The sequence below is a fragment of the Mobula hypostoma genome, chromosome 7 (genome assembly GCF_963921235.1).
Source record: "Mobula hypostoma chromosome 7, sMobHyp1.1, whole genome shotgun sequence".
Lineage (NCBI taxonomy): Eukaryota > Metazoa > Chordata > Chondrichthyes > Myliobatiformes > Myliobatidae > Mobula > Mobula hypostoma.
The window spans coordinates 11,579,187-11,601,323 of record NC_086103.1 but is presented as its reverse complement, the minus strand read 5'-3'; the positions used below and the strand labels follow the sequence as shown (position 1 = coordinate 11,601,323).

Sequence of the window (22,137 nt, the reverse complement as noted above, 5' to 3'; positions counted from 1 at the left end):
TTAAATTGGATAGATATATGGAAAGGAAAGGAATGGAGGGTTATGGGCTGAGTGCAGGTCGATGGGACTAGGATAGGGTAAGAGTTCGGCACGGACTGGAAGGGCTGAGATGGCCTGTTTCCGTGCTGTATAATGGTTATATGGTTATATTGCCAATGTAAATATTTATATTCTATGAACTGTAACTGGTACGGATTTTGGTAATTTAGAAATGATGTTATTAGATTAAAAGCAATTTTAAAATACTGTAGTTGATTTTGACCATGGTTAAATTTTTACTTAGAGATTTGTTATACTGATGGTTATTTTGGGCCTGAAATATGTACATGGGTATCTTAGGGAATATGCACATTGTACAATCAGATAGAGAGGATTGTATCCTGTTGCTGAAAGAAAATTGGGCATTCGTGATTGTAAAGTACAGACTTTGTTTTGTATTTCCTTTTGGAAATAAACAAAGAGTCTGCAGATTGTTCTGGCTTGGAAGAGCTTGCCAAAAATGTGTGTTGATGAAACAAAGTCTGATAGTCAAGTGTCAGTGGAGGTGAAACAGGAAACCCCACTCTGGGTGGGGTGCCTAAGATGTCTGTAGAGGCCAAGTAACTAGGTATATAGTGGATTCCAGTTACTTGGAACATATTGGAACCAGTACATTTTGGCCCAATTAAGTGGCTGCCCCATGGTTAAAAGGTATATAAAAAAAAATCTACCATTGTTTAACTGAGTAAAAAAAAATAATTAAATGAAATACTGAACAAATTAAAACACAACATTAATTTTATAGTACTCTAGTTATTGAAAGGAGGAACTCATCCAGTGTACACTGCTGAGTTCTTTTGACTGTGAATGAACAAAATCAATGTAGACACCTAGTGCAGATTATGGGTTACCTTCATACAATGCTTTGGATGATTGTATGCTCCAAATCTTCATTTTCATTGCAACCTTTCATTTTCACTCCCATCCGTTTCTAGCATTTCAAAGCCTGGATGCTTGAAACCACAGTGAGCGAAACATTTCTTGCCAATTATCAGTTACAATTTAACTTTTTTAAAATCAAAACACACGCAACTGTTGCTATTTAAAAGCTGTATGCTCTAAGTACAGTTTAGTGGCTAATAGTGGCCACACAAGCACACATGATACAAACAGTTCGGCAACAGTTATCCTGTACCATTTAAGTGATATAGTGTCCCATATAAATGAAGGGAACTCTGGCTATTTTATCAATTAATTTTTGTTCTTTAAGAGTTGTCCTAAATAAGTGGATGACTCAGTTAACTGGAATCCACTGTATTTAAAGTGGAGGTTGACAGGTTCTTGATTAGGGTGTCAAAGGTTACGGGGAGACGGCAGGAGAATGGGGTTGAGAGGGCTAATAAATCAGCCATGATGGAATGGCAGAGCAGACTCGATGAATCGAATTAGCTAATACTGTGTCTATGTTTTATAGTCTTACTAATAATGAATAATGGCTTTGGGCAAAAAAAAATGTCAATAGTTATTTTAAAACCAGCATGTAGTTGTAAATGAAAATTGATTGTCCTCTCCTGTCATAATATACTTCCTATTTGAGACACCATTCAGGCCATCAAGTATTACCTGGTGTTAAATTTTTCATTGTGTAAAATTTTGATGTAATATTGTTTTTGTTTGTTTTTTAAACTTGTGCTTGGTGCAGTAAATTTCATAGGCTGGTAATTGGTTCTTTCAGAAAAATATGGTTTGAAGTTTATTGTTCAGTTTAGTTAATTGTCGCTGTTACTCCTTTCCACCATGCTTTGCTGCCTCACTATACCACTGGGTTAGTGGTAGTTGCTGACAAGTTTTCTCCTGTTCCTCCATGCACAATCCACCCCGGATTTCATTGTTCTTCTGTCGTGTCGTATTTGGTCCTGGCCATCTTTGGACATTTGATGGAACTTGCGGGTGTACTTTAAATGGGATTTGAATGTTGACTCTTTGACGGGATTATTGGGATCGAACTGGATACGTGGGGTACCTTTCACACCGATCCACTGAACTTCAAACCAAAATGTACAAATTTGGAACTTTTGCTGTGAAATACTCGTCTGGATTCATCTTCTCCTGGTTTCGATATGGTATCGTGGCTGCACGCGTGATGTGCTCTCTGGCCAATGAACAGGTGTGTAACACTCTTACGTAGTCTTTTTTTCCCACAAATAGAGCTGTTATTACATAGTAAAATGATTATGACCAAATTTTGTACTCTGACAATGTCTTCATGGCAAGGAAAACTCTTAAAAGGATAAAAATTAAAGACTGAGAAGTGTGCATTTCAGAAAATTTTAAACGTTTCCAAATCTAGACAATCAAGAAAACAAGAAGTTCAAGCCAAAAGCGGGATTTCCCAGTGGCCAAACATTCCTGTTCCCTTTCCCATTCTGACATGTTGATCTGTGGCTCCCTCTTATTCCAAGATGAGGCCACCCTCAGGGTGGAGGAGTAGCAGCACCTTATATTTTGTCTGAGTAGCATCCAACCTGATGGCATGAATATTGACTTCCCTTTCCAGTGAACAAATTACTCTCCACCCCATCTTCTTGGTTCCCCTCCTCCTTCCTCTTCTCCTTTGGTCCACTCTCCTCTCCTATCATTTTCTTTCTTCTCCAGCCCTTGACCTTTGTCACTCACCTGTCTTCACCTTCCAATGAGCCTCCTTCCCCTCCACCCAGCTTTTGATTCTGGCACCTTCCCCTTCCTCAGTCCAGAAGGAGGGTCTTGGCCTGAAATAACTATTTGCTCTTTTCCATCAATGCTGCCTGACCTGAGATCCTCCAGCATTTTGTGTGTGTTGCTCAAATTTAAGTTTATTGTCATCTGACTGTACATATATATAACCAAATGTAACATTTCCTTGGACCCGTGCACCCACAATACATTCATCACAGAAATCTATTTTGAAAGGAATACTGTATGAAAATTTTCTGTGCGTTGTATCTTCTTCTGGCTATCCATCCCATAGGATGATGATGCTTCCTTTCAGTCAGTTAGTGGGATTTGATATGTGCGTCCTGGAGTGGCTGTACAGGCCGATCCTTGGAGGCACTGCTTGCCACATACTTGGCAGGTGAGGCCTGGAGGGGCTCTGTTGTGGCGCTTCCTGTGCCTTTCCTCTGTTGCCTTGTTGAGCTTGTTCTCAGCAGCGTCCACACCTTTTCTGATGGCGTCCCTCCACCGTGAGCAATCTTGAGCCAGATCCTCCCATGTTGATGGGGCAATGTCAGCTCTCTTGAGGGTCCTGTGCAAACCATCCTTGTACCGTAGTCACTGGCCTCCTCGTTTTCAGGTACCACTGGACAGTTAGCTATACAAGATTGCATTGTATATGCAATAAATATCAGGTTCTTTTGTTTCGTTTTACTTTGAATATCAGCTGTTAATGGTCTATAGTTGAAGTAAGATGGTATATTAGTTCACTTTGTGCTTCTCTTCATTTATTTAGATTGCAATTGAAATGGCAAAGTTGATGGAACTGAAAGCTCAGATTGGAGGAAGTGATGTGAAACCACAGTTTGTGCTCAAAACACCCAAGGTACCTTTTATTCTATTTACACAGTGGAGAGAGCATGCTTCGATTTGCCTTCAATTTAGTTGGCATTTGCGATTTGCCTCTAAGCTCCATGTTCTGAACATTAGTGACTGTTACAGTTTGTAAATGACTGTGTAGGCATGGCATTTATTTTATTATTTAAAGATATGGTGCTGAATAGGCCCTCCCAGCAACCCTCCAATTTAACCCCAGCCTACTCATGGAATAATTTACAATCATCAATTAACCGGCTAACCGGTACTTCTTTGGACTGTGGGGAGAAACCTACCTGTTTCACAGAGAGAACGTACAAACTCCATACAGGGAGCACCAGAATTGAACTCCAAACTCCGCCCCAAGCTGTAATAGCATTGCGCTAAACGCTACACTACCTTGGTGCCCAGTTGCACTCCTTTACAATAGTTTGAATTTTTTTTTAATTGCATTGTTTCCTTGTATGAGAATACTCCATTTTGATTTCTTAAACGAGCTTTCAACTTTGCAGGGAACAAGAGACTATAATCCAAAACAAATGGCTATCCGTGAGAAAGTGTTCAATACCATCACTAGCTCATTCAAACGCCATGGAGCAGAGACTATTGACACACCTGTGTTTGAACTCAAGGTAAGGTATTCAGGCAGGCTGACTAATTTTCTCTTGATCTGGGCTGTGATTCACTAGTATGGTGCTATAGATGGGTCATAGACCCACAATGATACCAATGCTTTACAAGAATCAGGATTAGGTTTATTATCACTGACATGTTGTGAATTTTTTTGTGTTGTTGCAGCAGTACAGTGCAATACATAACTATACTATAAATTACAATAAGAAATAATATATAGACAAAATAAGTTGTTCAAAAAGATAACAAGAATATTAAAGTATTGTTCATGGACTAGTTTAGAAATCTGATGGCAAAGGGGGAAAAAGCTGTTACTAAAAATGTTAAATGTGTGTCTTCAGGCCCCTGTACCACCTCCCTGATGGTAGTAATGAGAAGAGGGCATGTCCTGGGTGGTGAGGGTCCTTAGTGATAGATGACACCTTCTTGAAACACCACCTTTTGAAGGTGTCCTTGATGTTGTGGGGGGGGGGGGGGTTGGTGTCAATGATGGAACTGGTTGAGTCTACAACCCTCTGATCCTGTGCTGTGACTCTTCCACAGCAGGCGGTGACGCAACTAGTTACAATGCTTTCCATGGTACATCTGTAGAAAGATGTGCACCTTCAGTACTTTTGAAGGTTTTCGTGCAATGCTCCATCATATCTGGAATTGTGCCGGGGATTACTGTCAGTCCTTCTGAATCTGTAATCTTCAGTTTTCCTCTGCATCTTAGACCTTCCTTGCTTGCAGTTTGAGTTTTGGAAGCAGATAGTCTATTAACATACAAAATAGAACACTACAGCACAGTACAGGCTCTTTGGCCCACAATGTTATACCAACTTTATACCTTAAGTTGGACTGAACTTAAACTCCTCCCTTCCACATTGCCCTCCATTTTTCTGTCATCCATCTGCCTTTCTAAGAGTTTCTTACATGCTAATGTATCTGCCCCTACCACCCACCACTCTGTGTTTAAACAAACGTACTTCTGACATCCTCCCCATACTTTCTCCCAGTCACCTTAAAATTATACCCTCTGGTGCTAGCCATTTCCACTCTGGGGGAAAAAGTCTCTGGTCCACTCAATTTGTACCTCTTGTACATCTCCATCAAATCACTTTTCATGTGGTTCCTTGTGGAAGAAATTGTCATGTCTTTAACGAGACCAGGCCGTGTCAGGAAGCCTGATCAAAGAGTGACTGCTTTATCTGACCCCTGAATGAGTCCTGTTTACTCCATGACCAATCTGACCATTGCTGTGAGTGTGGTAGTCTCGGGCATGCTGTTCCCATGTAGTGAACCTAGGTGGATCATTCTGGCCTGAATATTAACATAAGGAATGGGGCTTGATGATCTATTCCTCCTTTGAATCTGTTCAGATATTTATATAGCCAGTCTTCTACCTCAGCACCATTTTCCACTGTAATCTCCATGAGCCTTCGTACCTTAAAGTGTAAAAATCTGTGTGTTTTTAATGAACACAAATAACCCAGTCTCCACAGCCTCTTGGTTGGAGAATTGCAAGGGTTCACCACCCTCTGGGAAAATATCTCCTCATCTCACTCCAAAGTATTTTTTAAAATTTGGAAATACAGCTATTTAGATTTTTGAACAGGCCCTCTGACCCTACGAGCTGCTCCATCCAGCAATTCACCGACTTAACCCTAGCCTAATCTCAGGACAATTTACATGACCAATTAAGCTACTAACTGGTATGTCTCTGGGAGGAAATCGGAGCACCTGGAAAAAACCCACACAGTCACAGGGAGGACGTAAAGACTCCTTACAGAGGACAGTGGAATGGAGCTCTGAACTCTGACCTAAGCTGTAACAGCATTGTGCTAACCCCTATGCTACTGTGGCACCTTTCTCCTCATCTCACTCATAAGTGGCCTGTTCCTTCCTTCCAAATCACCAGTTTGTACTATTAGTTGCTCCAGTTCCACATCCTTGGTGGACCTTAGATTCTAGACCCGGGTTCCCCACCTTTTATTACACGTTATGGACCAATACCACCTAGCAAGGGATCTGTGGGCCCCAGGTTGGGAACTCCCTGTTCTAGACTCAACTATTTATCATGTTGGGTAAAGACAGACACATTGTTTAATTCCTTTATCATCTTCTTTCCTATTATAAAATCTTCAAGCTCCAGTTTATTGTCATTCAACCATACACTTGTATACAGCTAAACAAAACATTGTCCATCTGGTACTAAGGTGCAAATCACAGCACATATAGTTACAATCCAGCACATGCAGTCACAAAGTAGTATAGCATGAGCAGCCTGGCCTGAAGATGGACAGGTTGGCATAAGGTGCATGTTCACAGTATGTAAGACTGCTGGCAGCACACACAGAATGCCAAAACGTCAGCTGTTTTCATTTCCATAGATGCTGCCTCACCTGCTGAGTTCTTCCAGCTTTTGTGTGTGTTGCTCTGGGTTTCCAGTATCTGCAGGATCTCCTGTGTTTATAACGTTACTGGCACTGTTATGATAAAACATGCAGTAATATTCTTCTGCTTCTATCTGCAAGGGGTTCACATTTGACAAAAACTTTTGCAGTCAATTTTTTTCTTATCTGTTCAGTCTCCCATTCTATTTGATCAGTTTCTTGGTTTTCCCTTTGAGTTCTAAAATGTTTTCATTCCTGTCAGCTTCATTGGAATGTTCCTTTGTTAAGACCATAAAATATAGGAGCAGAATTAGACCATTTGGCCCAAATGCAGAGCAGACTCGATAGGTCAAATGGCCTAATTCTGCTCCTATATCTAATGGCCTATGAAGTCTGCTCTGCCATTTCATCATGGCAGTTCCATTTTCCCTCACATCCCCAGTCTCCTGCCTTTTCCCTGTATCCTTTCAAGCCCTGACTAATCAAGAATCTATCAACCTCTGCCTTAGATATTCGTAAAGACTTGGCCTCCATGGCCGCCTGTGGCAGTGAATTCCACAGACTCGCCATGCTCTGGCTAAAGAAATTCTTCATTCTAAGAGGACTCCCTCTATTTTGAGGCTGTGTCCTCTGGTCTTAGGAAGCAGCACTTTGATTTAACATCAGCTGTGGATAAATCAGTTTGTCCCTCTTCCTTTTTTTTGTGGCTTTAAAGGATTTTTGTTTTATAACTTGTATATCATTTCTTTAAATGTTTGACACTGCCTATACACCACAGTACCTTTCTATGTACACGAAACATTGACTGTGTAAAGATGCCGCCTGACCTGCTGAGTTCCTCCAGCATTTTGTATGTGTGTTCCAGCATTCACAGAATCTCTAGTGTTTATAACCACAAACAAATGGTGTTTTGGACCAGCCATCAGAGCTGACTTGACCCAAACCACAGTGTTTAGTTGGAGAATGCATAGTAACTGGGCTATGCCAGTGTGCACTGGTTCCATTGGCAAAAGGTCCTGTTACACATGCATGAACTATTATATTAGTGCTTCAGTGCACACATGGCATCCAGTCACAGTTTGCAATTTGTTCACACATTTATCCTATAAGATTTTTGCAAAGCTATTTTAGAGTGGATTTTCACCTGTTGCATAGTTTTTAATCCAGGCAGATGGGACTCAAATGCTGCGGTTGACAGACCATCTCGGTGAAGAAAACTCTGATCTCAACCTTTCACTTCCTTGTGGCTATAGCCACTCATGGGGAAGACTTTGAGAATAAACCCCAGGGGAAAAAGCTGGAGCTGGAGTCCCTAAGGCAGACCTATGTTGAGTTCAATGCTGTCTGGCAACTTCTTCAAAGCTGCTGGTGCCAGACTGTATCGGTCTCTGCCATTCCTTTGGATTCGTCAGCAGTGTAGAGAAGGGGAGCCTGCTGCATGGGTAAAAGCTTGCTCTCCATATTGTGCTCTCCGAGCTTGCTATACAACTAGGATGCAACATCCATGGTTGACCCTGACCAACAGAAGGCTTCAATAAATAATTTCTAACTCAATATTTTGAATGTGCTTAAATAATTACTCTGCTTATGCCTTTATAGTTCACGAAAATGTATTTTAAAATTTTACCAATTTGTTCTTTAGGAAACCCTGATGGGAAAATATGGTGAAGACTCAAAACTTATCTATGACTTGAAGGACCAGGGTGGTGAGCTGTTGTCATTGCGTTATGATCTAACTGTATCCTTGATCCGTGAGCTAAATGTAACAGTAGGTCAAGTTGGTCAAGGTTCACTCAGTAAGAGTTAGGGGTGGACTTGATAATGCAGATGGCCCAGGAGTCTAGCTGTGGACTTGTACTAGGCTTTTCACCATTTGGGTTGAGCAGTATTTGAAGATAGCATAGCTCAATCATGTCCTTAATCAAAGTTCAAAGTAAATTTCTTATCGAAGTACATAAATGTTACCGCATATACTACCTTGAGGTTCATTTTATTGCAGATATGTAGAGGAAATAAAATAAATACAACAGAGTTAGCAAACAACCAATGTGCAAAAAAAGACAAATTCCATTGTATCAATCTGAAGACTTCTGATGGTGCACCCATACACTATTTAAAATTCTGTGTTCTACTTGGGGTAGTCATGAGAAGGAGAGGATTAAGATCATGTCCAGGCAAGGATAGTTTACAGATAGCATGCTGTCAACCCAGGTAAGAGGTCTTTGAAGAGCTTAGCTTCCCTTTTCACTGCATGGAGCCACTACCACCTGACATATCAAGACAAGATAAAACCAAAGGATTCTAGTGATACACTTACTATTGGTCAGTTACTTTAATAATTCTGAAGTAATATTGACTTTTAATGTGGAAATTGTTTTTGTACTTTGTATTAATAGAAGCTACAATGTTAGTGAAGAAGAATAAAGCCCTTAACTCCGAGTGGAGTCATTGGGACGCCATCATGACAGCGTTTTTTTTTAAGCAGGCTTTCTTATTTTTACGAGGCCAAGTTGCTAGCTCGATGCCCAACCCAGCACGGATGGAAAGTATGCAAGGGAGCCGGCTGGATTTGAGCTCGAGAACCTTCGCTCCGAAGTCCAGCGCTAATGCCACTACGCCACCAGCTGGCTACAATGTTAATAGGAGGGATTATTTTTGCAGGGTTCTTGGTTTAATTTTTAGCTGGTTTGGCACAACATTGTGGGCAGAAGGGTGTGCTCCTGTTCTGTGTTCTATCTTGTATCCTGTACACGAGTGTAACGAGAAAGAAATAATTGTTACTCCAGATCCAATGCAGCAGGAAAAGAAACATAAAAGATAAAGAGCACAGTAATAGTAATTTGAAAAACTCACGATAAAAAATAAATACATAAGATAGCGTATATACCTAGATTAATTGTATGTGCATAAAGTGATGCTAAGTCATACGTAAGGTGACTGATGGGGACTAATACAGTACCTGTATTACTATAGTGTGATTGATGAGTGATTGTGGAACTTGAACATCCAGAAGATTATCCACAAGATATCTGTATCCAACTAGTCAATTTCTGTATAAAAATGTCATTTCTCTGTTCAGACTTCAGAACAGTGTGGTGGACGGGGGTCAGCCACACTGTTCCCCTTGTGTGCTGTGTGATTTAGGAACAAGTGTGAGTTTTCAGAGTCCAGTTAATCGGTGACAAATCTATTTGTTACTCAGTAGGAAATGGCGTAAATTAAAGTATAGCAGTTTTTTTTAATCCAAGCATTGCTGAGTAAGCGGAGGTAGCAGCCTTTGCTCACGGGATGGCACTGAAGGGATACTTGCAGGGCACCCAATCCTTATTATTTGTTTAGAGATACAGAATGGTAACAGGACCTTCTGTCCCAGTGAGCCTGTGCTGCACAATTACATCCATGTGACCAATTAACCTACTAAAGTGCCTTTGGATTGTGGGAGGAAACCGGAGCACCCGGGCGAATTCCGTGTGGTCATGGGGAGAACATATAAACTCCTGACATACAGCGGTGGAATCGAACCCGGGTTGCTGGCCCTGTAATATTGTTACTCTAACCGCTATGTCACCAAGCTGCCCTAGTGATCTAGTTATCATTGACGGGCATGTGCAAGTGGAGAATTGAATTTTAAAAATTTTAGGAGGCGTTTTTTGATTTAGAATATAGAAGTGAATATTTTGAGTTAGGACTTTGGAGCTGGTATTGTTGTTGGTATTTGTCCTTAACGTTTCTTTCCAGGTTCCTTTCGCCCGTTACTTGGCTATGAATAAAATAACCAATATTAAGAGATATCATATTGCTAAAGTATACCGACGAGACAATCCAGCCATGACCAAAGGTCGTTACAGGGAATTCTATCAGTGCGTAAGTATTGATTCAAGATTGCTTAATGTCATTTCCGGTACTCAAGTGTAAAGAGAATGAAATAATTATTACTCTGGATCCAATGCAGCACAAATAAAAATAGATAAAGAACACAATAATAATTTAAAAACTGCAATAAATATAAATACGTACAATAACTTGCATGCATAAGATTGATTGTATGTCCATAAAGTGCTGCTAGGCACAGGAGTATCTGCATATATAGGTGACAGGAAATGATAAAGTAGTGATGGTGTAGGAGGGGTGGGTTAGTGAGTGGAGGTTTTGATCAGCCTTACTGCTTGGGAAAAGTTAACTTTTTGAGTCTGGTGGTCCTGGCATTGATGCTACATAGCCTCCTCCCTGCTGAGAGTGGGACAAACAGTCTATGAGCAGGGCTAGTAGGATCCTTTATGATGTTACTGGCCCTTCTCCGGCATCTTTCTGTACGTGGCCTTGATGGTGGGTAACGCTGGTGCCAGTGAAGTGTTTTGCAGTTTTGACTATGCATTGTAGAGCCTTCCTGTCCGCTAGAGTGGAGATTCCGTACCATGTAGTGATGCAGCTTGTTAGGATGCTTTCTACTGCGTGTCTATAGAATGGGGTGAGTATGGATGTACATAGTTCAGCTCTCTTCAGCTTCCTTAGAATGTAGAGGCATTGTTGACTATTATCAACTGAACTAGCTTAGGTAATCCAGGCATGCAGCTCTTAATCAAAGCTTGCACTTTATTATCTCTGCACAAACAACAACGTAACTATGTTGACCTCAGGCCAACAACCTAAAACATGAATTCTACTGTTCTCTCTGCACCAATACTCACTCAGATCACCACTCCAATTTATAACCCCAATTTAGGGGATTTCCCGTTGGCCAGACAATCAATCCTTTCTTCTCCCAGCCCTTGGCATGGGGGGTTCTTCCTTGCGATGAGTTCTCTCCAGAGTTCTCGCTGCTTTCCAGTCGAAGCTCCTAACTTATAGTGTTCCTCATCAGTTCAAGTGATGGACTTCATTCTTGTTGGCTCTACTGACCTATGTCACCTTCTTATTGGCTGTAGTCCAAGCCAGCATCTGTTTATTGTCCTTTTCCACAAGTGACAACTGGTAATATATAGCTCTTTGTTCTATATCAGTCACCAAGCCAGTAACAGCTCCAATCACTTGGGGCAGACGTAGACCCTACCATTCACAAACCTACATCTTATATCTTATTAAAGAACACCTCACAGATACTACTTATTTAGAAATTATTTCTAGTCCAGCAAATTACCTGGAACATCATTGTCTTTACTTTAAAACACTGACTCAGTCGAGCAAAACCAGTCCACTGAATGGAGGATACAGGGCAGCTTCACAAAATGACAACCTCCATTACTTCAACCTCATGGCAAGAACAAAACAATTGGTTTGTCTACTTCCACTGTCCTTGACCCGTTTGAATTGGATGTTTTCTTCATAGTTCAATTCCTTTATGACCAACAGCGATGATGAACTTTCTAGATTGTGTAGGATGTGTTTTGGGACCATGAAAGGTTGTGCAAGATGTGCACTCCCAGGAGTTTGAAACTGCTTGCAGTTCCCACTGCTGTGCAGTCGATGTAAAGAGGGGTGTGAGTGCTGTGAATTCTCCTGATGTTGCAAATTATCTCCTTTATCTTTGTTGATATTGGAGGAAGAGGTTATTGTATAAGCTTATAGGTTCATGTTTCTGCAGGAGGATTCTACTTGAGTGATATTTAATTGCAACTTTATCTGAATATAAATGATCATAGAAAGTACTTGACAGTTGACCTACAAAATTCCTTTGTATAAGGTGCATTGTCAAATTTTCTTGTGCTACACAGCATGCTGACTTGTAAAGTGGCGTTGATGCCCAATAGTATTCCTCACTTAAGTCTTCTATAAAATTATAAAATAATAAATAAAGAGGTTACTACCTTTATTGTGCCTGATAATTTGCAACAACATTGAATGAAAAAAATTAGAACGCATCTTTTGACTAAAATATAGAAGTGAATATTAATGAGCGACAACTTTGGGTGATTACTACTTTTGCAATTTATGTTGGGGCAGAGTGCATCACTGGAAAAAAACAAAGCGGTGTTATTTCAGTAATGATCAAGTGAATGACAAAACACGCTTTTGTATTTTTCAAATAATTTAGAAATTAAACTAGCTTCTATCTGCAGATTCATTTTCCCTGTATATTAAGTAAATCTCTACAGCTATTTTGTAAGTTAGACTAAAATGTATGATTTACTCATGTTGGATCCAACAGTTTTAATTCTTAGATTAGACTATCGATATTTTCTTTGCAGCTGAACAATTAATTACCCACTTGTATTTTATATAATTACGTACAGTTACAAGAAAATGTTTGTGAACTCTTTGCAGTTACCTGGTTTTCTGCATTAATTAGTCATAGAATGTGGTCTGATCCTCAACTAAGTCATACTAATAGACAAACACTATCTGCCAAAACTAATAACACACAAACAATTGTACTTTTCATGTTTTTATTAAACACATTGTTTAGTCATTCACACTCCAGCTGAAAATATGTGAACCCTTTTATGTAATAACTGGTAGAACCTCCTTTAGCAGTAATAACCTCCACCAAACATTTCCCGTAGCTGCTGATCAGACTTGCATAATGGTGAGGAGAAATTTTAGTTTCAATTCATCGATATTTCTGGGATACCTTGCATGAACAGCCCTCTTCACGTCAAGCCACAGCATCTCAATTGGGTTAAGGTCTGGACTCTTGACCGTTCCAAAACATGCTTATTTTAGTTTTTAAACCACTCTGTTGTTGATCATTGTCTTGTTGCATCATCCCAACATTTTTTTAAGCTTCAGGTGATGGACCACTACCTGAACATTATCCTGTGAAATGTCTTGATACAATTTTGAATTCAATGTTCCCTCAAGCTGTCCAGGATCGGAGGCAGCAAAACAGCCCCAAAACATGATGCTCCTCCCACCATGCTTCACACTTGGGATGAGGTTTTGGTGTTGGTGTGCAGCGCCCTTTTTCTTTCAAACATAGTTGTATGCATTTCTGGCAAAAAGTTCAACTTTTGTCTCGTCTGTCAATAGAACGTTGTCCCAGAAGCATTGTGGATCGTCCTGATGGTCTTTTGCAAACTTGAGATGTGCAGCAATGTTTTTTATGGCGAGCTGTGGTTTCCTTCATGGTGTCTTTCCATGAACACCATTCGTGTTCAGTGTTTTTCTTATAGTGGACACATGAACAGAGACTTTAGCAAGTTCTAGAGATTTCTGCAGGTCTTTTGCTCCTATCCTTGGGTTCTTTTTCAGCTCCTTCAGCATTGCACATTGCAGTAGCAGCAGTACTGAATTTCCTCCATTTGCAGACAGTTTTTCTTGCTGTGAACTGATAAAACACTTAGAAGATTTGTAGAGATACATGAAACTGGAAAAGGCTACAAAAGCATTTCTAAAGGTCTGAGGTCCTTTGAGTTTTGGTTGAGACGTGGCACACGGAGACTGATCTTTCTTGAGAAGAGCAGGCTTTGTCAGTAACCTGACTTTATGTGCCTTTTTTATAGGGCAGGGCACCTACACAACCCACACCTCCAATCTCATCTCATTGACCGGAACACCTGACTCCAAATAGCTTTTGTAGAAGGCATTAGCCCAGAGGTTCACTTACTTTTTTGAACCTAGACTGTGATTGTTTAAATGGTGTACTCAGTATTGATGAGTAGAAGTACAATTGCGTGTTATTAGTTTAGGCAGATTTTATTTGTCTATTATTTTGACTTAAATGACAATCATCCCACATTTTATGAGTAAATAAAGCAGGAAACCAGATAATTGCAAAGGGTTCACAAACTTTTTCTTGCAACTGTACAAGTAACTGCTTACTATACTTCCTATTGGCTATAATATGTATATGCAAATTTAATATGCCTCTTGTGGTTGCACAAAGTATAATTCTGGAAAGCTCTGGAAGCTTCTCCATGCTATTTGAATAATGGTTTTCTTATTGGTTAACTCAGATTTGAATGGAATTTTCCTTATCTCTGAGTATAAAAAATAGTTGTCCATAAGGCAGCACCATTTTTTTCCTTAGCTTTCTCTCTCTCTTCAACTGGTAGACCTCTGTCACTGTTCTGTCCCTATTACTCTTGTTCTATCAACGCATAGTAAAACAACTGTGAAGCAACAAGTTTTGTTAGAAGACGTAGAAGTCGTGTGGTTACAGTGGACGTCACAGGGCCATTAAACTTTCTGTTGGTCCAGTTCGGAGGACTCTGGTGTGCTGCTGACAGCTGCCTGTGCCCCAGTAGGGGTGATGGGCTTAAGAGAATTTACCTAAATCCTAAAACTGAGCTTGGCTGCCTGTTGAATTCTCCCCATCCCACTCTTTGCTGAAGAGCAAATAAAGTACGTTTGCATCCAATTTTAATTTTGATTTCTTTTTCAGGATTTTGACGTTGCAGGTCAGTATGATGCAATGATTCCGGATGCTGAATGCCTGAAAATAATCCATGAGATCTTCAGTGACCTGCAGCTGGGAGATTTTCTAATTAAGGTACAGGGGATAAATACTCTGGTTGAGTGAAGTGCTTAATCTTGGAGCCTTGCGTAGTGCTGGGTAATCTTAAACTAAACTTTTTCTTAATGAGAACTGTAGGGGAGGATATGATGTATACTGTGCTCAAATCACTTTGTAAAAGCAGATTGGAATGAGATTGACCGAATCCTTTCCCTTAAAAATAATGCCGGGAGTAGAATCAGAATCGTGCTTATTGCCACTGACAGACATTGCGATCAATAAATAGATCTGTGCGAGCTGCTGTTTGAATCATATTTATTTATTGGGATACAGTGCAGAACAGGCCTTTCCAGTCATTCGAGCTCCACCACCCCAGCGATCTCCATTTCAACCCTAGCCTAGTCACGAAACAAATTACAGTGACTAATTAACCTACCAACTAGTACCTCTTTGGACCATGGGAGGAAACCGGAGCACCCGGAGGAAACCCACATGATTACGGGGAGAATGCACAAACTCCTTACAGGCAACACAGGAATTGAACTTGGGCCGCCTGTGCTAACCACTACGCTACGTTATTTCTAGCTGGCTACTAGATCTGGTTTTGTGTGTCATTTGAGTCTGTTACTGCCATCTGTGGTCAGAAAGGCTATCTGGTGTAAAAGGCCGATCATATATTCAAGAATAGCATGATCAGGCATATTAATGTGCGGCTGAGAGACTGGTGTGGGGGGCAGGGCTTCAGGTTCCTGGATCATTGGGTCCTCGTCTGGGGGAGGTACAACGTGTACAAAAAGGATGGGTTACACCTGAATCCATTGGGGCCCAATATCCTAGCGGGCACACTCAAGAGAGCTGTTAGGGAGGGTTTAAACTAACTTGGCAGGGGGATGGGAACTGGAATGATAAGGCTGAGGAAGGGGAAAACAGAAATAAATCAAAGATAGTATGCAACAGAGATTATAGAAAGAACAGGCAGGAGATGAAGCTTAATCACAGCCAGTGCCGTGAGTTACAGGGCAATAGAGGCATGGTGCAGTTAAAATAGGAAGCAACAAATACTGGACTGAAAGTGTTATATTTGAATGCACGCAGCATAAGGAATAAAATGGACGATCTTGAAATTCAGCTACAGACTGGCAAGTATGACGTTGTGGCCATCTCTGAAACTTAGCTAAAGGATGGCTGCCATTGGGAGCTGAACGTCCAAGGATTTTCGGTGTATTGGAAGTATAGGTTAGTAGGCAGAGGGGGTGGTGTGGTTCTGTGTGCAAGAAATAATATTAAATCATTAGAACGAGATGACATAGGATTGGAAGGTGTAGAGTCTCTATGGGTTGAGTTAAGAAATGGCAAGGGTAAAAAGACCCTAATGGCAGTTGTATACAGGCCTCCAAACAGCAGCCAGGATGTGCATTACAAGTTACAGCAGGAGATAGAAAGGCAATGTCATGATGATCGCTGGGGATTTTAACATGAAAGTGGATTGGGGAAACCAGGACAGTACTGGACCTCGAGAGAGAATTTGTAGAATGTCTAAGGGATGACTTTTTTAGAACAGCTTGTTGTTGAGCCCACTAGGGGATCAGCTGTGCTGGATTGGGTGTTGTGCAATGATCCAGAGGTGATAAGAGAGCTTAAGGTTACGGAACCCTTAGGAAAAAGTGATCACAATTTGATTGAGTTCACATTGAAATTTGAGAGGGGAAAAAATAAAATCCAATGTGTCAGTATTTCAGTGGAATAAAGGAAATTACAATGGCATGAGAGGGGAACTAGCTGAAGTTGACTGGAAAGGGACATTTGCAGGAAGGACAGCAGAGCAGCAATGGCTGGAGTTTCTGCAAAAAATGAGGGAAGTGCAAGACAGATATATTCCAAATAAGAAGAAATTTTCGAAGGAAAGGTGGAAACTACCATGGCTGACAAGTGAAGTCAGAGCCAAAGTAAAAGCAAAAGAGAGGGCTCACAAGGAAGCCAGAGCTAGTGGGAAAGTAGAGGGCTGGGGAGCTTTTAAAAACTTTCAGAAGGAAACTAAGAAGGAAAAGATGAATTATGAAAGGAAGCTGGCGACTAATATTAAAGAAGATACTAAAAGGTTTTATAAGTATATAAAGGGTGAAAGGCAGTAGAGGGTAGATATACGAGTGGTGATTGATAAGTTTGTGGCCTAAAGTAGAAAGAGTCAGTTTTAGAAAACCTAGCCTTAACATAGTCCCCTTCTGCATGTACACACTTAGTCCAGCGGTCGTGGAGCATACGGATCCGTTCTTTGCAGAAGTGGTCCACAGCAGGGGTGATTGATAAGTTTGTGGCCTAAGGTAGAAGGAGATGAGTTACACAGCTCTTGTTACATGCACGTGCAGTTCAACTCTTTGAGTGAAAAATGCGGAAAGCTTGAAGTTCATCGCCTTCTACCTTAGGCCACGAACTTATCAATCACCCCCGTAGGACCAATACAAAATGACGCTAGAAATATTGTAACGAGTGATGCAGAGAGGGCAGAGGAACTGAATGTGTATTTTGCATCAGTCTTCACAGTGGAAGACATATGCAGTATACCGGACATTCAAGAGTGTCAGGGAAGTGAAGTTTGTGCAGTGAAAATTACGACTCAGAATTTTCTCAGGAAGCTTAATGGTCTGTGTGTGGATAATTCTCCTGGACCTGATAGAATCCATCTTCGGGTTCTGGGGAAGTAGCTGGAGAGATTGCCAAGGCATTAATGAAGATCTTTCAAGAATTGATAGATTCTGTATTGTACTGGATGACTGGAAAATTGCAAGTGTTACTCTGCTATTGAAGAAAGGTGGGAGACAGCAGAAAGGAAACTACAGACCTGCTAGCCTGACGTCAGAGATTGGGAAGTTGTTGGAATCGATTGTTAGGGAGGAGGTTACAGAGTACCTGGAGGCACATGACAAGATAGGCCAAAGCCAGCATGGTTTCCTAAACGGAAAATCCTGCCCGACAAATCTACTGCAAGCAGGGTAGACAAAGGAGATGCAGTAGATGTGATGTACATGGATTTTCCGAAGACCTTTGACAAGGTGCCGCACAATAGGCTGCTTAGCAAGATAAGAGCCCATGGAATTACAGGGACGTTACTAGCATGGGCGGAGCATTGGCTGATTGGCAGAAAACAGAATGGGAATAAAGGGATCCTATTCTGGCTGGCTGCCGGTTACCAGTGGATTTCCTCGGATCAGTGTTGGGACTGCTGCTTTTTACAATATATGTCAATGATTTGGACTGCGGTATTAATGGATTTGTGGCTAAATTTGCAAAGATAGATGGAGGAGCGGGTAGTGTTGAGGAAACAGCCTGCAGAGAAACATAGATAGTTTAGGGGAACGGGCAAAGAAGTGGCAAATTAAATACAATGTTGGAAAGTGTATGATCATGCATTTTGGTGGCAGACTGCTATGTAGATGGGGAGAGAATTCAAAATGCAGAGATGCAAAGGGACTTGGGAGTCCTTGTGCAAGATACCCTAAAGGTTAAACTCCAGGTTGAGTCGGTTGTGAGGAAGGCGACTGCAATGTTAGCATTCATTCCTAGAGGTATAGAATATAAGGGCCGGGATGTGATGTTGAGGCTCTATAAGGCCCTCGTGAGACCACACTTGGAGTATTGTGTGCAGTTTTGGGCTCCTTATTTTAGAAAGGATATACTGACATTGGAAAGGGTTCAGAGAAGATTCATGAGAATGATTCCAGGAATAAAAGGGGTTACCGTATGAGGAATGTCTGGCAGCTCTTGGGCTGTATTCCCTAGAGTTCAGGAGAATTGGGGGGTGGGAGATCTCATAGAAACATTCCGAATGTTAAAAGGCCTGAACAGATTAGATATGGCAAAGTTATCTCCTATGGTAGGGGATTCTAGGACAAGAGGGCACAACTTCAGGATTGAAGAGCGTCCATTTAGAACAGAGATGCGGAAAAATTACTTTTGTCAGAGGGTGGTAAATGTGTAGAATTTGTTGCCACGAGCGGCTGTGGAGGCCAAGTCATTGGGTATATTTAAGGCAGAGATAGATATGTTCTTGATTAGCCAGGGCATCAAAGTGTATGGGGTGAAGGCAGGGGAGTGGGGATGATTGGAAGAGTTGGATCAGCCCATGATTGAATGGTGGAACAGACTTGATGGGCCGAATGGCTTACATCTGCTCCTATATCTTATGGTCTTGTGGTCTTATATTAGTGCTTCCATCAGTTTTTGTGGGGGTTTTTATGCTCAGTTCTGATCTCTTCAGTACAGGAAGGATGTAAAAGCTTTGGAGAGGGTGCAGAAAGAACAATCCAGGATGCTGCCTGGGTCAGAGAGCATGCCTTATGAGGAAAGGTTGAGCGAGCTAGTGCTTTTCTTGGGAGTGGAGCAGGATGAGAGGTGACTTGATGGAGCTGTATAAGTTTATAGATCGAGTGGATAGCCGGAGACTTTTTTCCCAGGATAGTAATGGCTAATATCTGGTGCATAATTTTAAGGTGAGTGGAGGAAGGTGTAGGTGGATGTCAGGGGTAAAGTTCACCCAGCGAGGAGTGGGTGTGAAGGCCTTGCCAGAGGGTGGTGGCAGATAACTGGGCCATTTAACAAACTCTTAGATAGGCACATGGATGGTAGAAAAATGGAGAGCCATGTAGGAGGGAAGGGTTAGATTGATCTTAGAGTAGTTATAAGGTCAGCATGACATTGTGGGCTAAAGAACCTGTAGTGTGCTATAGTGTTCTATGCTATTTGTTAAAATATGGCAAAAGAGAGATGAGAAGGTGGTGAGGTTTTAATACTGGTTGTTACCAATTTTCGTTTCCCAACACGCACAGTATCCTGTTCTGTGGAATGTGGCCTTTCAGTAAGTTAAAACTGTAATGCACCACAGCACAGAAACAGGCCCTTTGGCCCATCTGGTCCATGCCGATCTGTTAGTCTGCCTGGTCCCATTGACCCACACCCAGACCGTGGACCTTTATACTCCTCCCATTCATGTACTTATCCAAACTCTTAAATGTTGAACTTGAACTCACTTCCACTTGCGCTGGCAGCTTGCTCTACACTCTCACCACCCTCTGAGTGAAGAAGTTCACCCTTGGGTTTCTCTTAAATATTTCACCTTTCAACCATAACCCATCAAATGTTAAAAAAGTTCAAAGTAGATTTATTATCAAAGTACATATATTTCACAATGTACAACCCTGAGATTAATTTTCTTGTAGGCAATCACAGTAAATACAATATATACATCCAACAAGATGGACAAGCAACCAGAGTGCAAAAGACAGCAAACTGCAAATACAAGAAGAAAGAGAGAAAAAAATAATAAATAGGCAACAAGAATAGAGAGCATGAGATAAAGAGTCCTTAAAAGTGAGCCCAAGTGAGTTCTAGCCTCACACAAGCTCAGTGGAAAAAGCTTGCTTCCATTTACTCTTTCTATAACTTTCATAATTTTGTATACTTCTATGAAATCTCCCCTCAATCACCTATGCACCAAGTAATAAAGTCCTAACCTATTCAACCTTCCCCTGTAACGTCCTGGCAACATCGTTGTAAATGTTCTGTGTCTTATTTACTCTGTCTTCTGGGAAATGTCTGTTCTGCTTCAGAAGGCTTTGTGACAGCTTCTGTTTTTTTGTGTTCAGGTGAATGACAGGCGTATCCTGGATGGAATGTTCGAAGTGTGCGGAGTTCCAGCTGATAAATTTCGGACTATATGTTCCTCTGTGGACAAGATGGACAAGGTAATGAACTCTTCAGGTTTAATATTGCTTTTCCTCCACAAACTGTTTCATATGCTTGCCTAAAATCAGATTTTGTTTTGAAGCTTTTCTGCTAATATCAGCATACTTTCAAAGCAGGCTGAATGGTAGCACAGTGGCTAGCATAATGCTCTTCAGTGCCAGTGATCGTGGTTCAACACCCGCTGCTGTTTGTAAGAAGGTTGTATGTTGTCCGTGTGGGCTTCCACCGGGTGCTGTTGTTCTTCCCACATTCCAAAGGCATACAGCTTGGGGTTAGTAAGTTGTGGGTATGCTATGCTGCTGCTGGAAGCACGGTGACACACATTCAGATTGTGTTGGTTGGTGATGCAGAGCAAAACATTGCAACATGTTCAAGATTGTTTAATGTCATTTCAAAGTTCAAAGTACATTTATTATAAAAATATATACATTATATACAACCTTGAGATTTATCTGCTTTTGTGGCAGGCTGCTACAAAACAAAGAAACACAATAACCCTAACCCACACGTCTCAGTTAGTAGGTCAATCTGTCATTGTAAATTGTCTAGGCTAGAGCTAAATAGTTCAGTTGCTGGGCCGTGTGACTCAGTGGGCTGGAATCTTTAAATAAAATAAAATAGCCGCCATTTTTTAAAAAAAAAGATGGTCAAAAATCTAATGTGCAGGGAAAAAAAAATCATGTAAACTTAAAAATAAACAAATAACATTCAGAACTGAAGTTCATGAAGCCTGTCATCATTGCAGTTGATCCAGGAGGCTCTAGTTGCAGGCCGTAGGCTTCGTTCAGTGCGGAGACAAGTAAATCTCAGGAGCAGCATGCTGAACACTGGCTTGTCCCTCCCCTCCAGATCTGCACCCTGATCTTTTAAATTTGGCCCAGTGCTTTAAATCAGCCAAACCTTGGGCCATTCCTTGCTCTTAGACCTGGGCCTGGGCCCTGCCCCTTCAATATGCTCTCGGGCCTTAGCCCTGCCATCTGGATTCAGCTGGTACCCACCACGCCGCAACCATCCTGCACTTCAAGACTTCAGTTCACACCTGAAAAATGCCAGGTCATACAGTGAGTTCAAAAGCTCAACTCTGAAAGAGAAGTTACAGGCTATTGATTGCAGCCATCATTTATGAGGAAAAAGTGTGATCAATAAAGTCGTTAATAGTTTTGATTGCTGCCAGCAAGTCATCACCGTGCTTCACCAATACCATCTTAAACAGGAAATTTATTTTTCCCAACACACAAGTGTAAAGGAGAATGAAGTAATTGTTACTCCGGAACAGATGCAGCACAAAAAAACACAATAAAATAAAAGAACAACAATAAAAATTTTAAGAAACAATAATATAAGTGTGTAAGGTAGCTTATATGCATAAATTGTATGTCCATAAAGTAATGCTAGGCACAGGAGTGTCTGTACATAAGGTGACTGGCGGGAAATGATAAAGTAATGGTGATT

The 22,137-nt window shown here is 41.1% G+C and overlaps 1 protein-coding gene across 4 annotated transcripts in view; it reads left to right on the top strand.

Moving 5' to 3' along the window:
* hars (histidyl-tRNA synthetase) overlaps positions 1 to 22,137 on the top strand; it is an 86,319-nt gene that overhangs the window by 30,914 nt on the left and 33,268 nt on the right. For 2 of the 4 annotated variants that reach the window (XM_063053012.1, XM_063053013.1), the window contains exons 3-9: positions 1,810 to 2,146; positions 3,467 to 3,556; positions 4,059 to 4,178; positions 8,197 to 8,292; positions 10,293 to 10,418; positions 14,875 to 14,982; positions 20,586 to 20,684. In XM_063053012.1, the coding sequence (XP_062909082.1) occupies positions 2,036 to 2,146; positions 3,467 to 3,556; positions 4,059 to 4,178; positions 8,197 to 8,292; positions 10,293 to 10,418; positions 14,875 to 14,982; positions 20,586 to 20,684 (750 nt within the window). In that variant the 5' untranslated portion in view covers positions 1,810 to 2,035. The remainder of the gene's footprint in view (positions 1 to 1,809; positions 2,147 to 3,466; positions 3,557 to 4,058; positions 4,179 to 8,196; positions 8,293 to 10,292; positions 10,419 to 14,874; positions 14,983 to 20,585; positions 20,685 to 22,137) is intronic. The other 2 variants (XM_063053015.1, XM_063053014.1) reach the window with 1 other exon arrangement.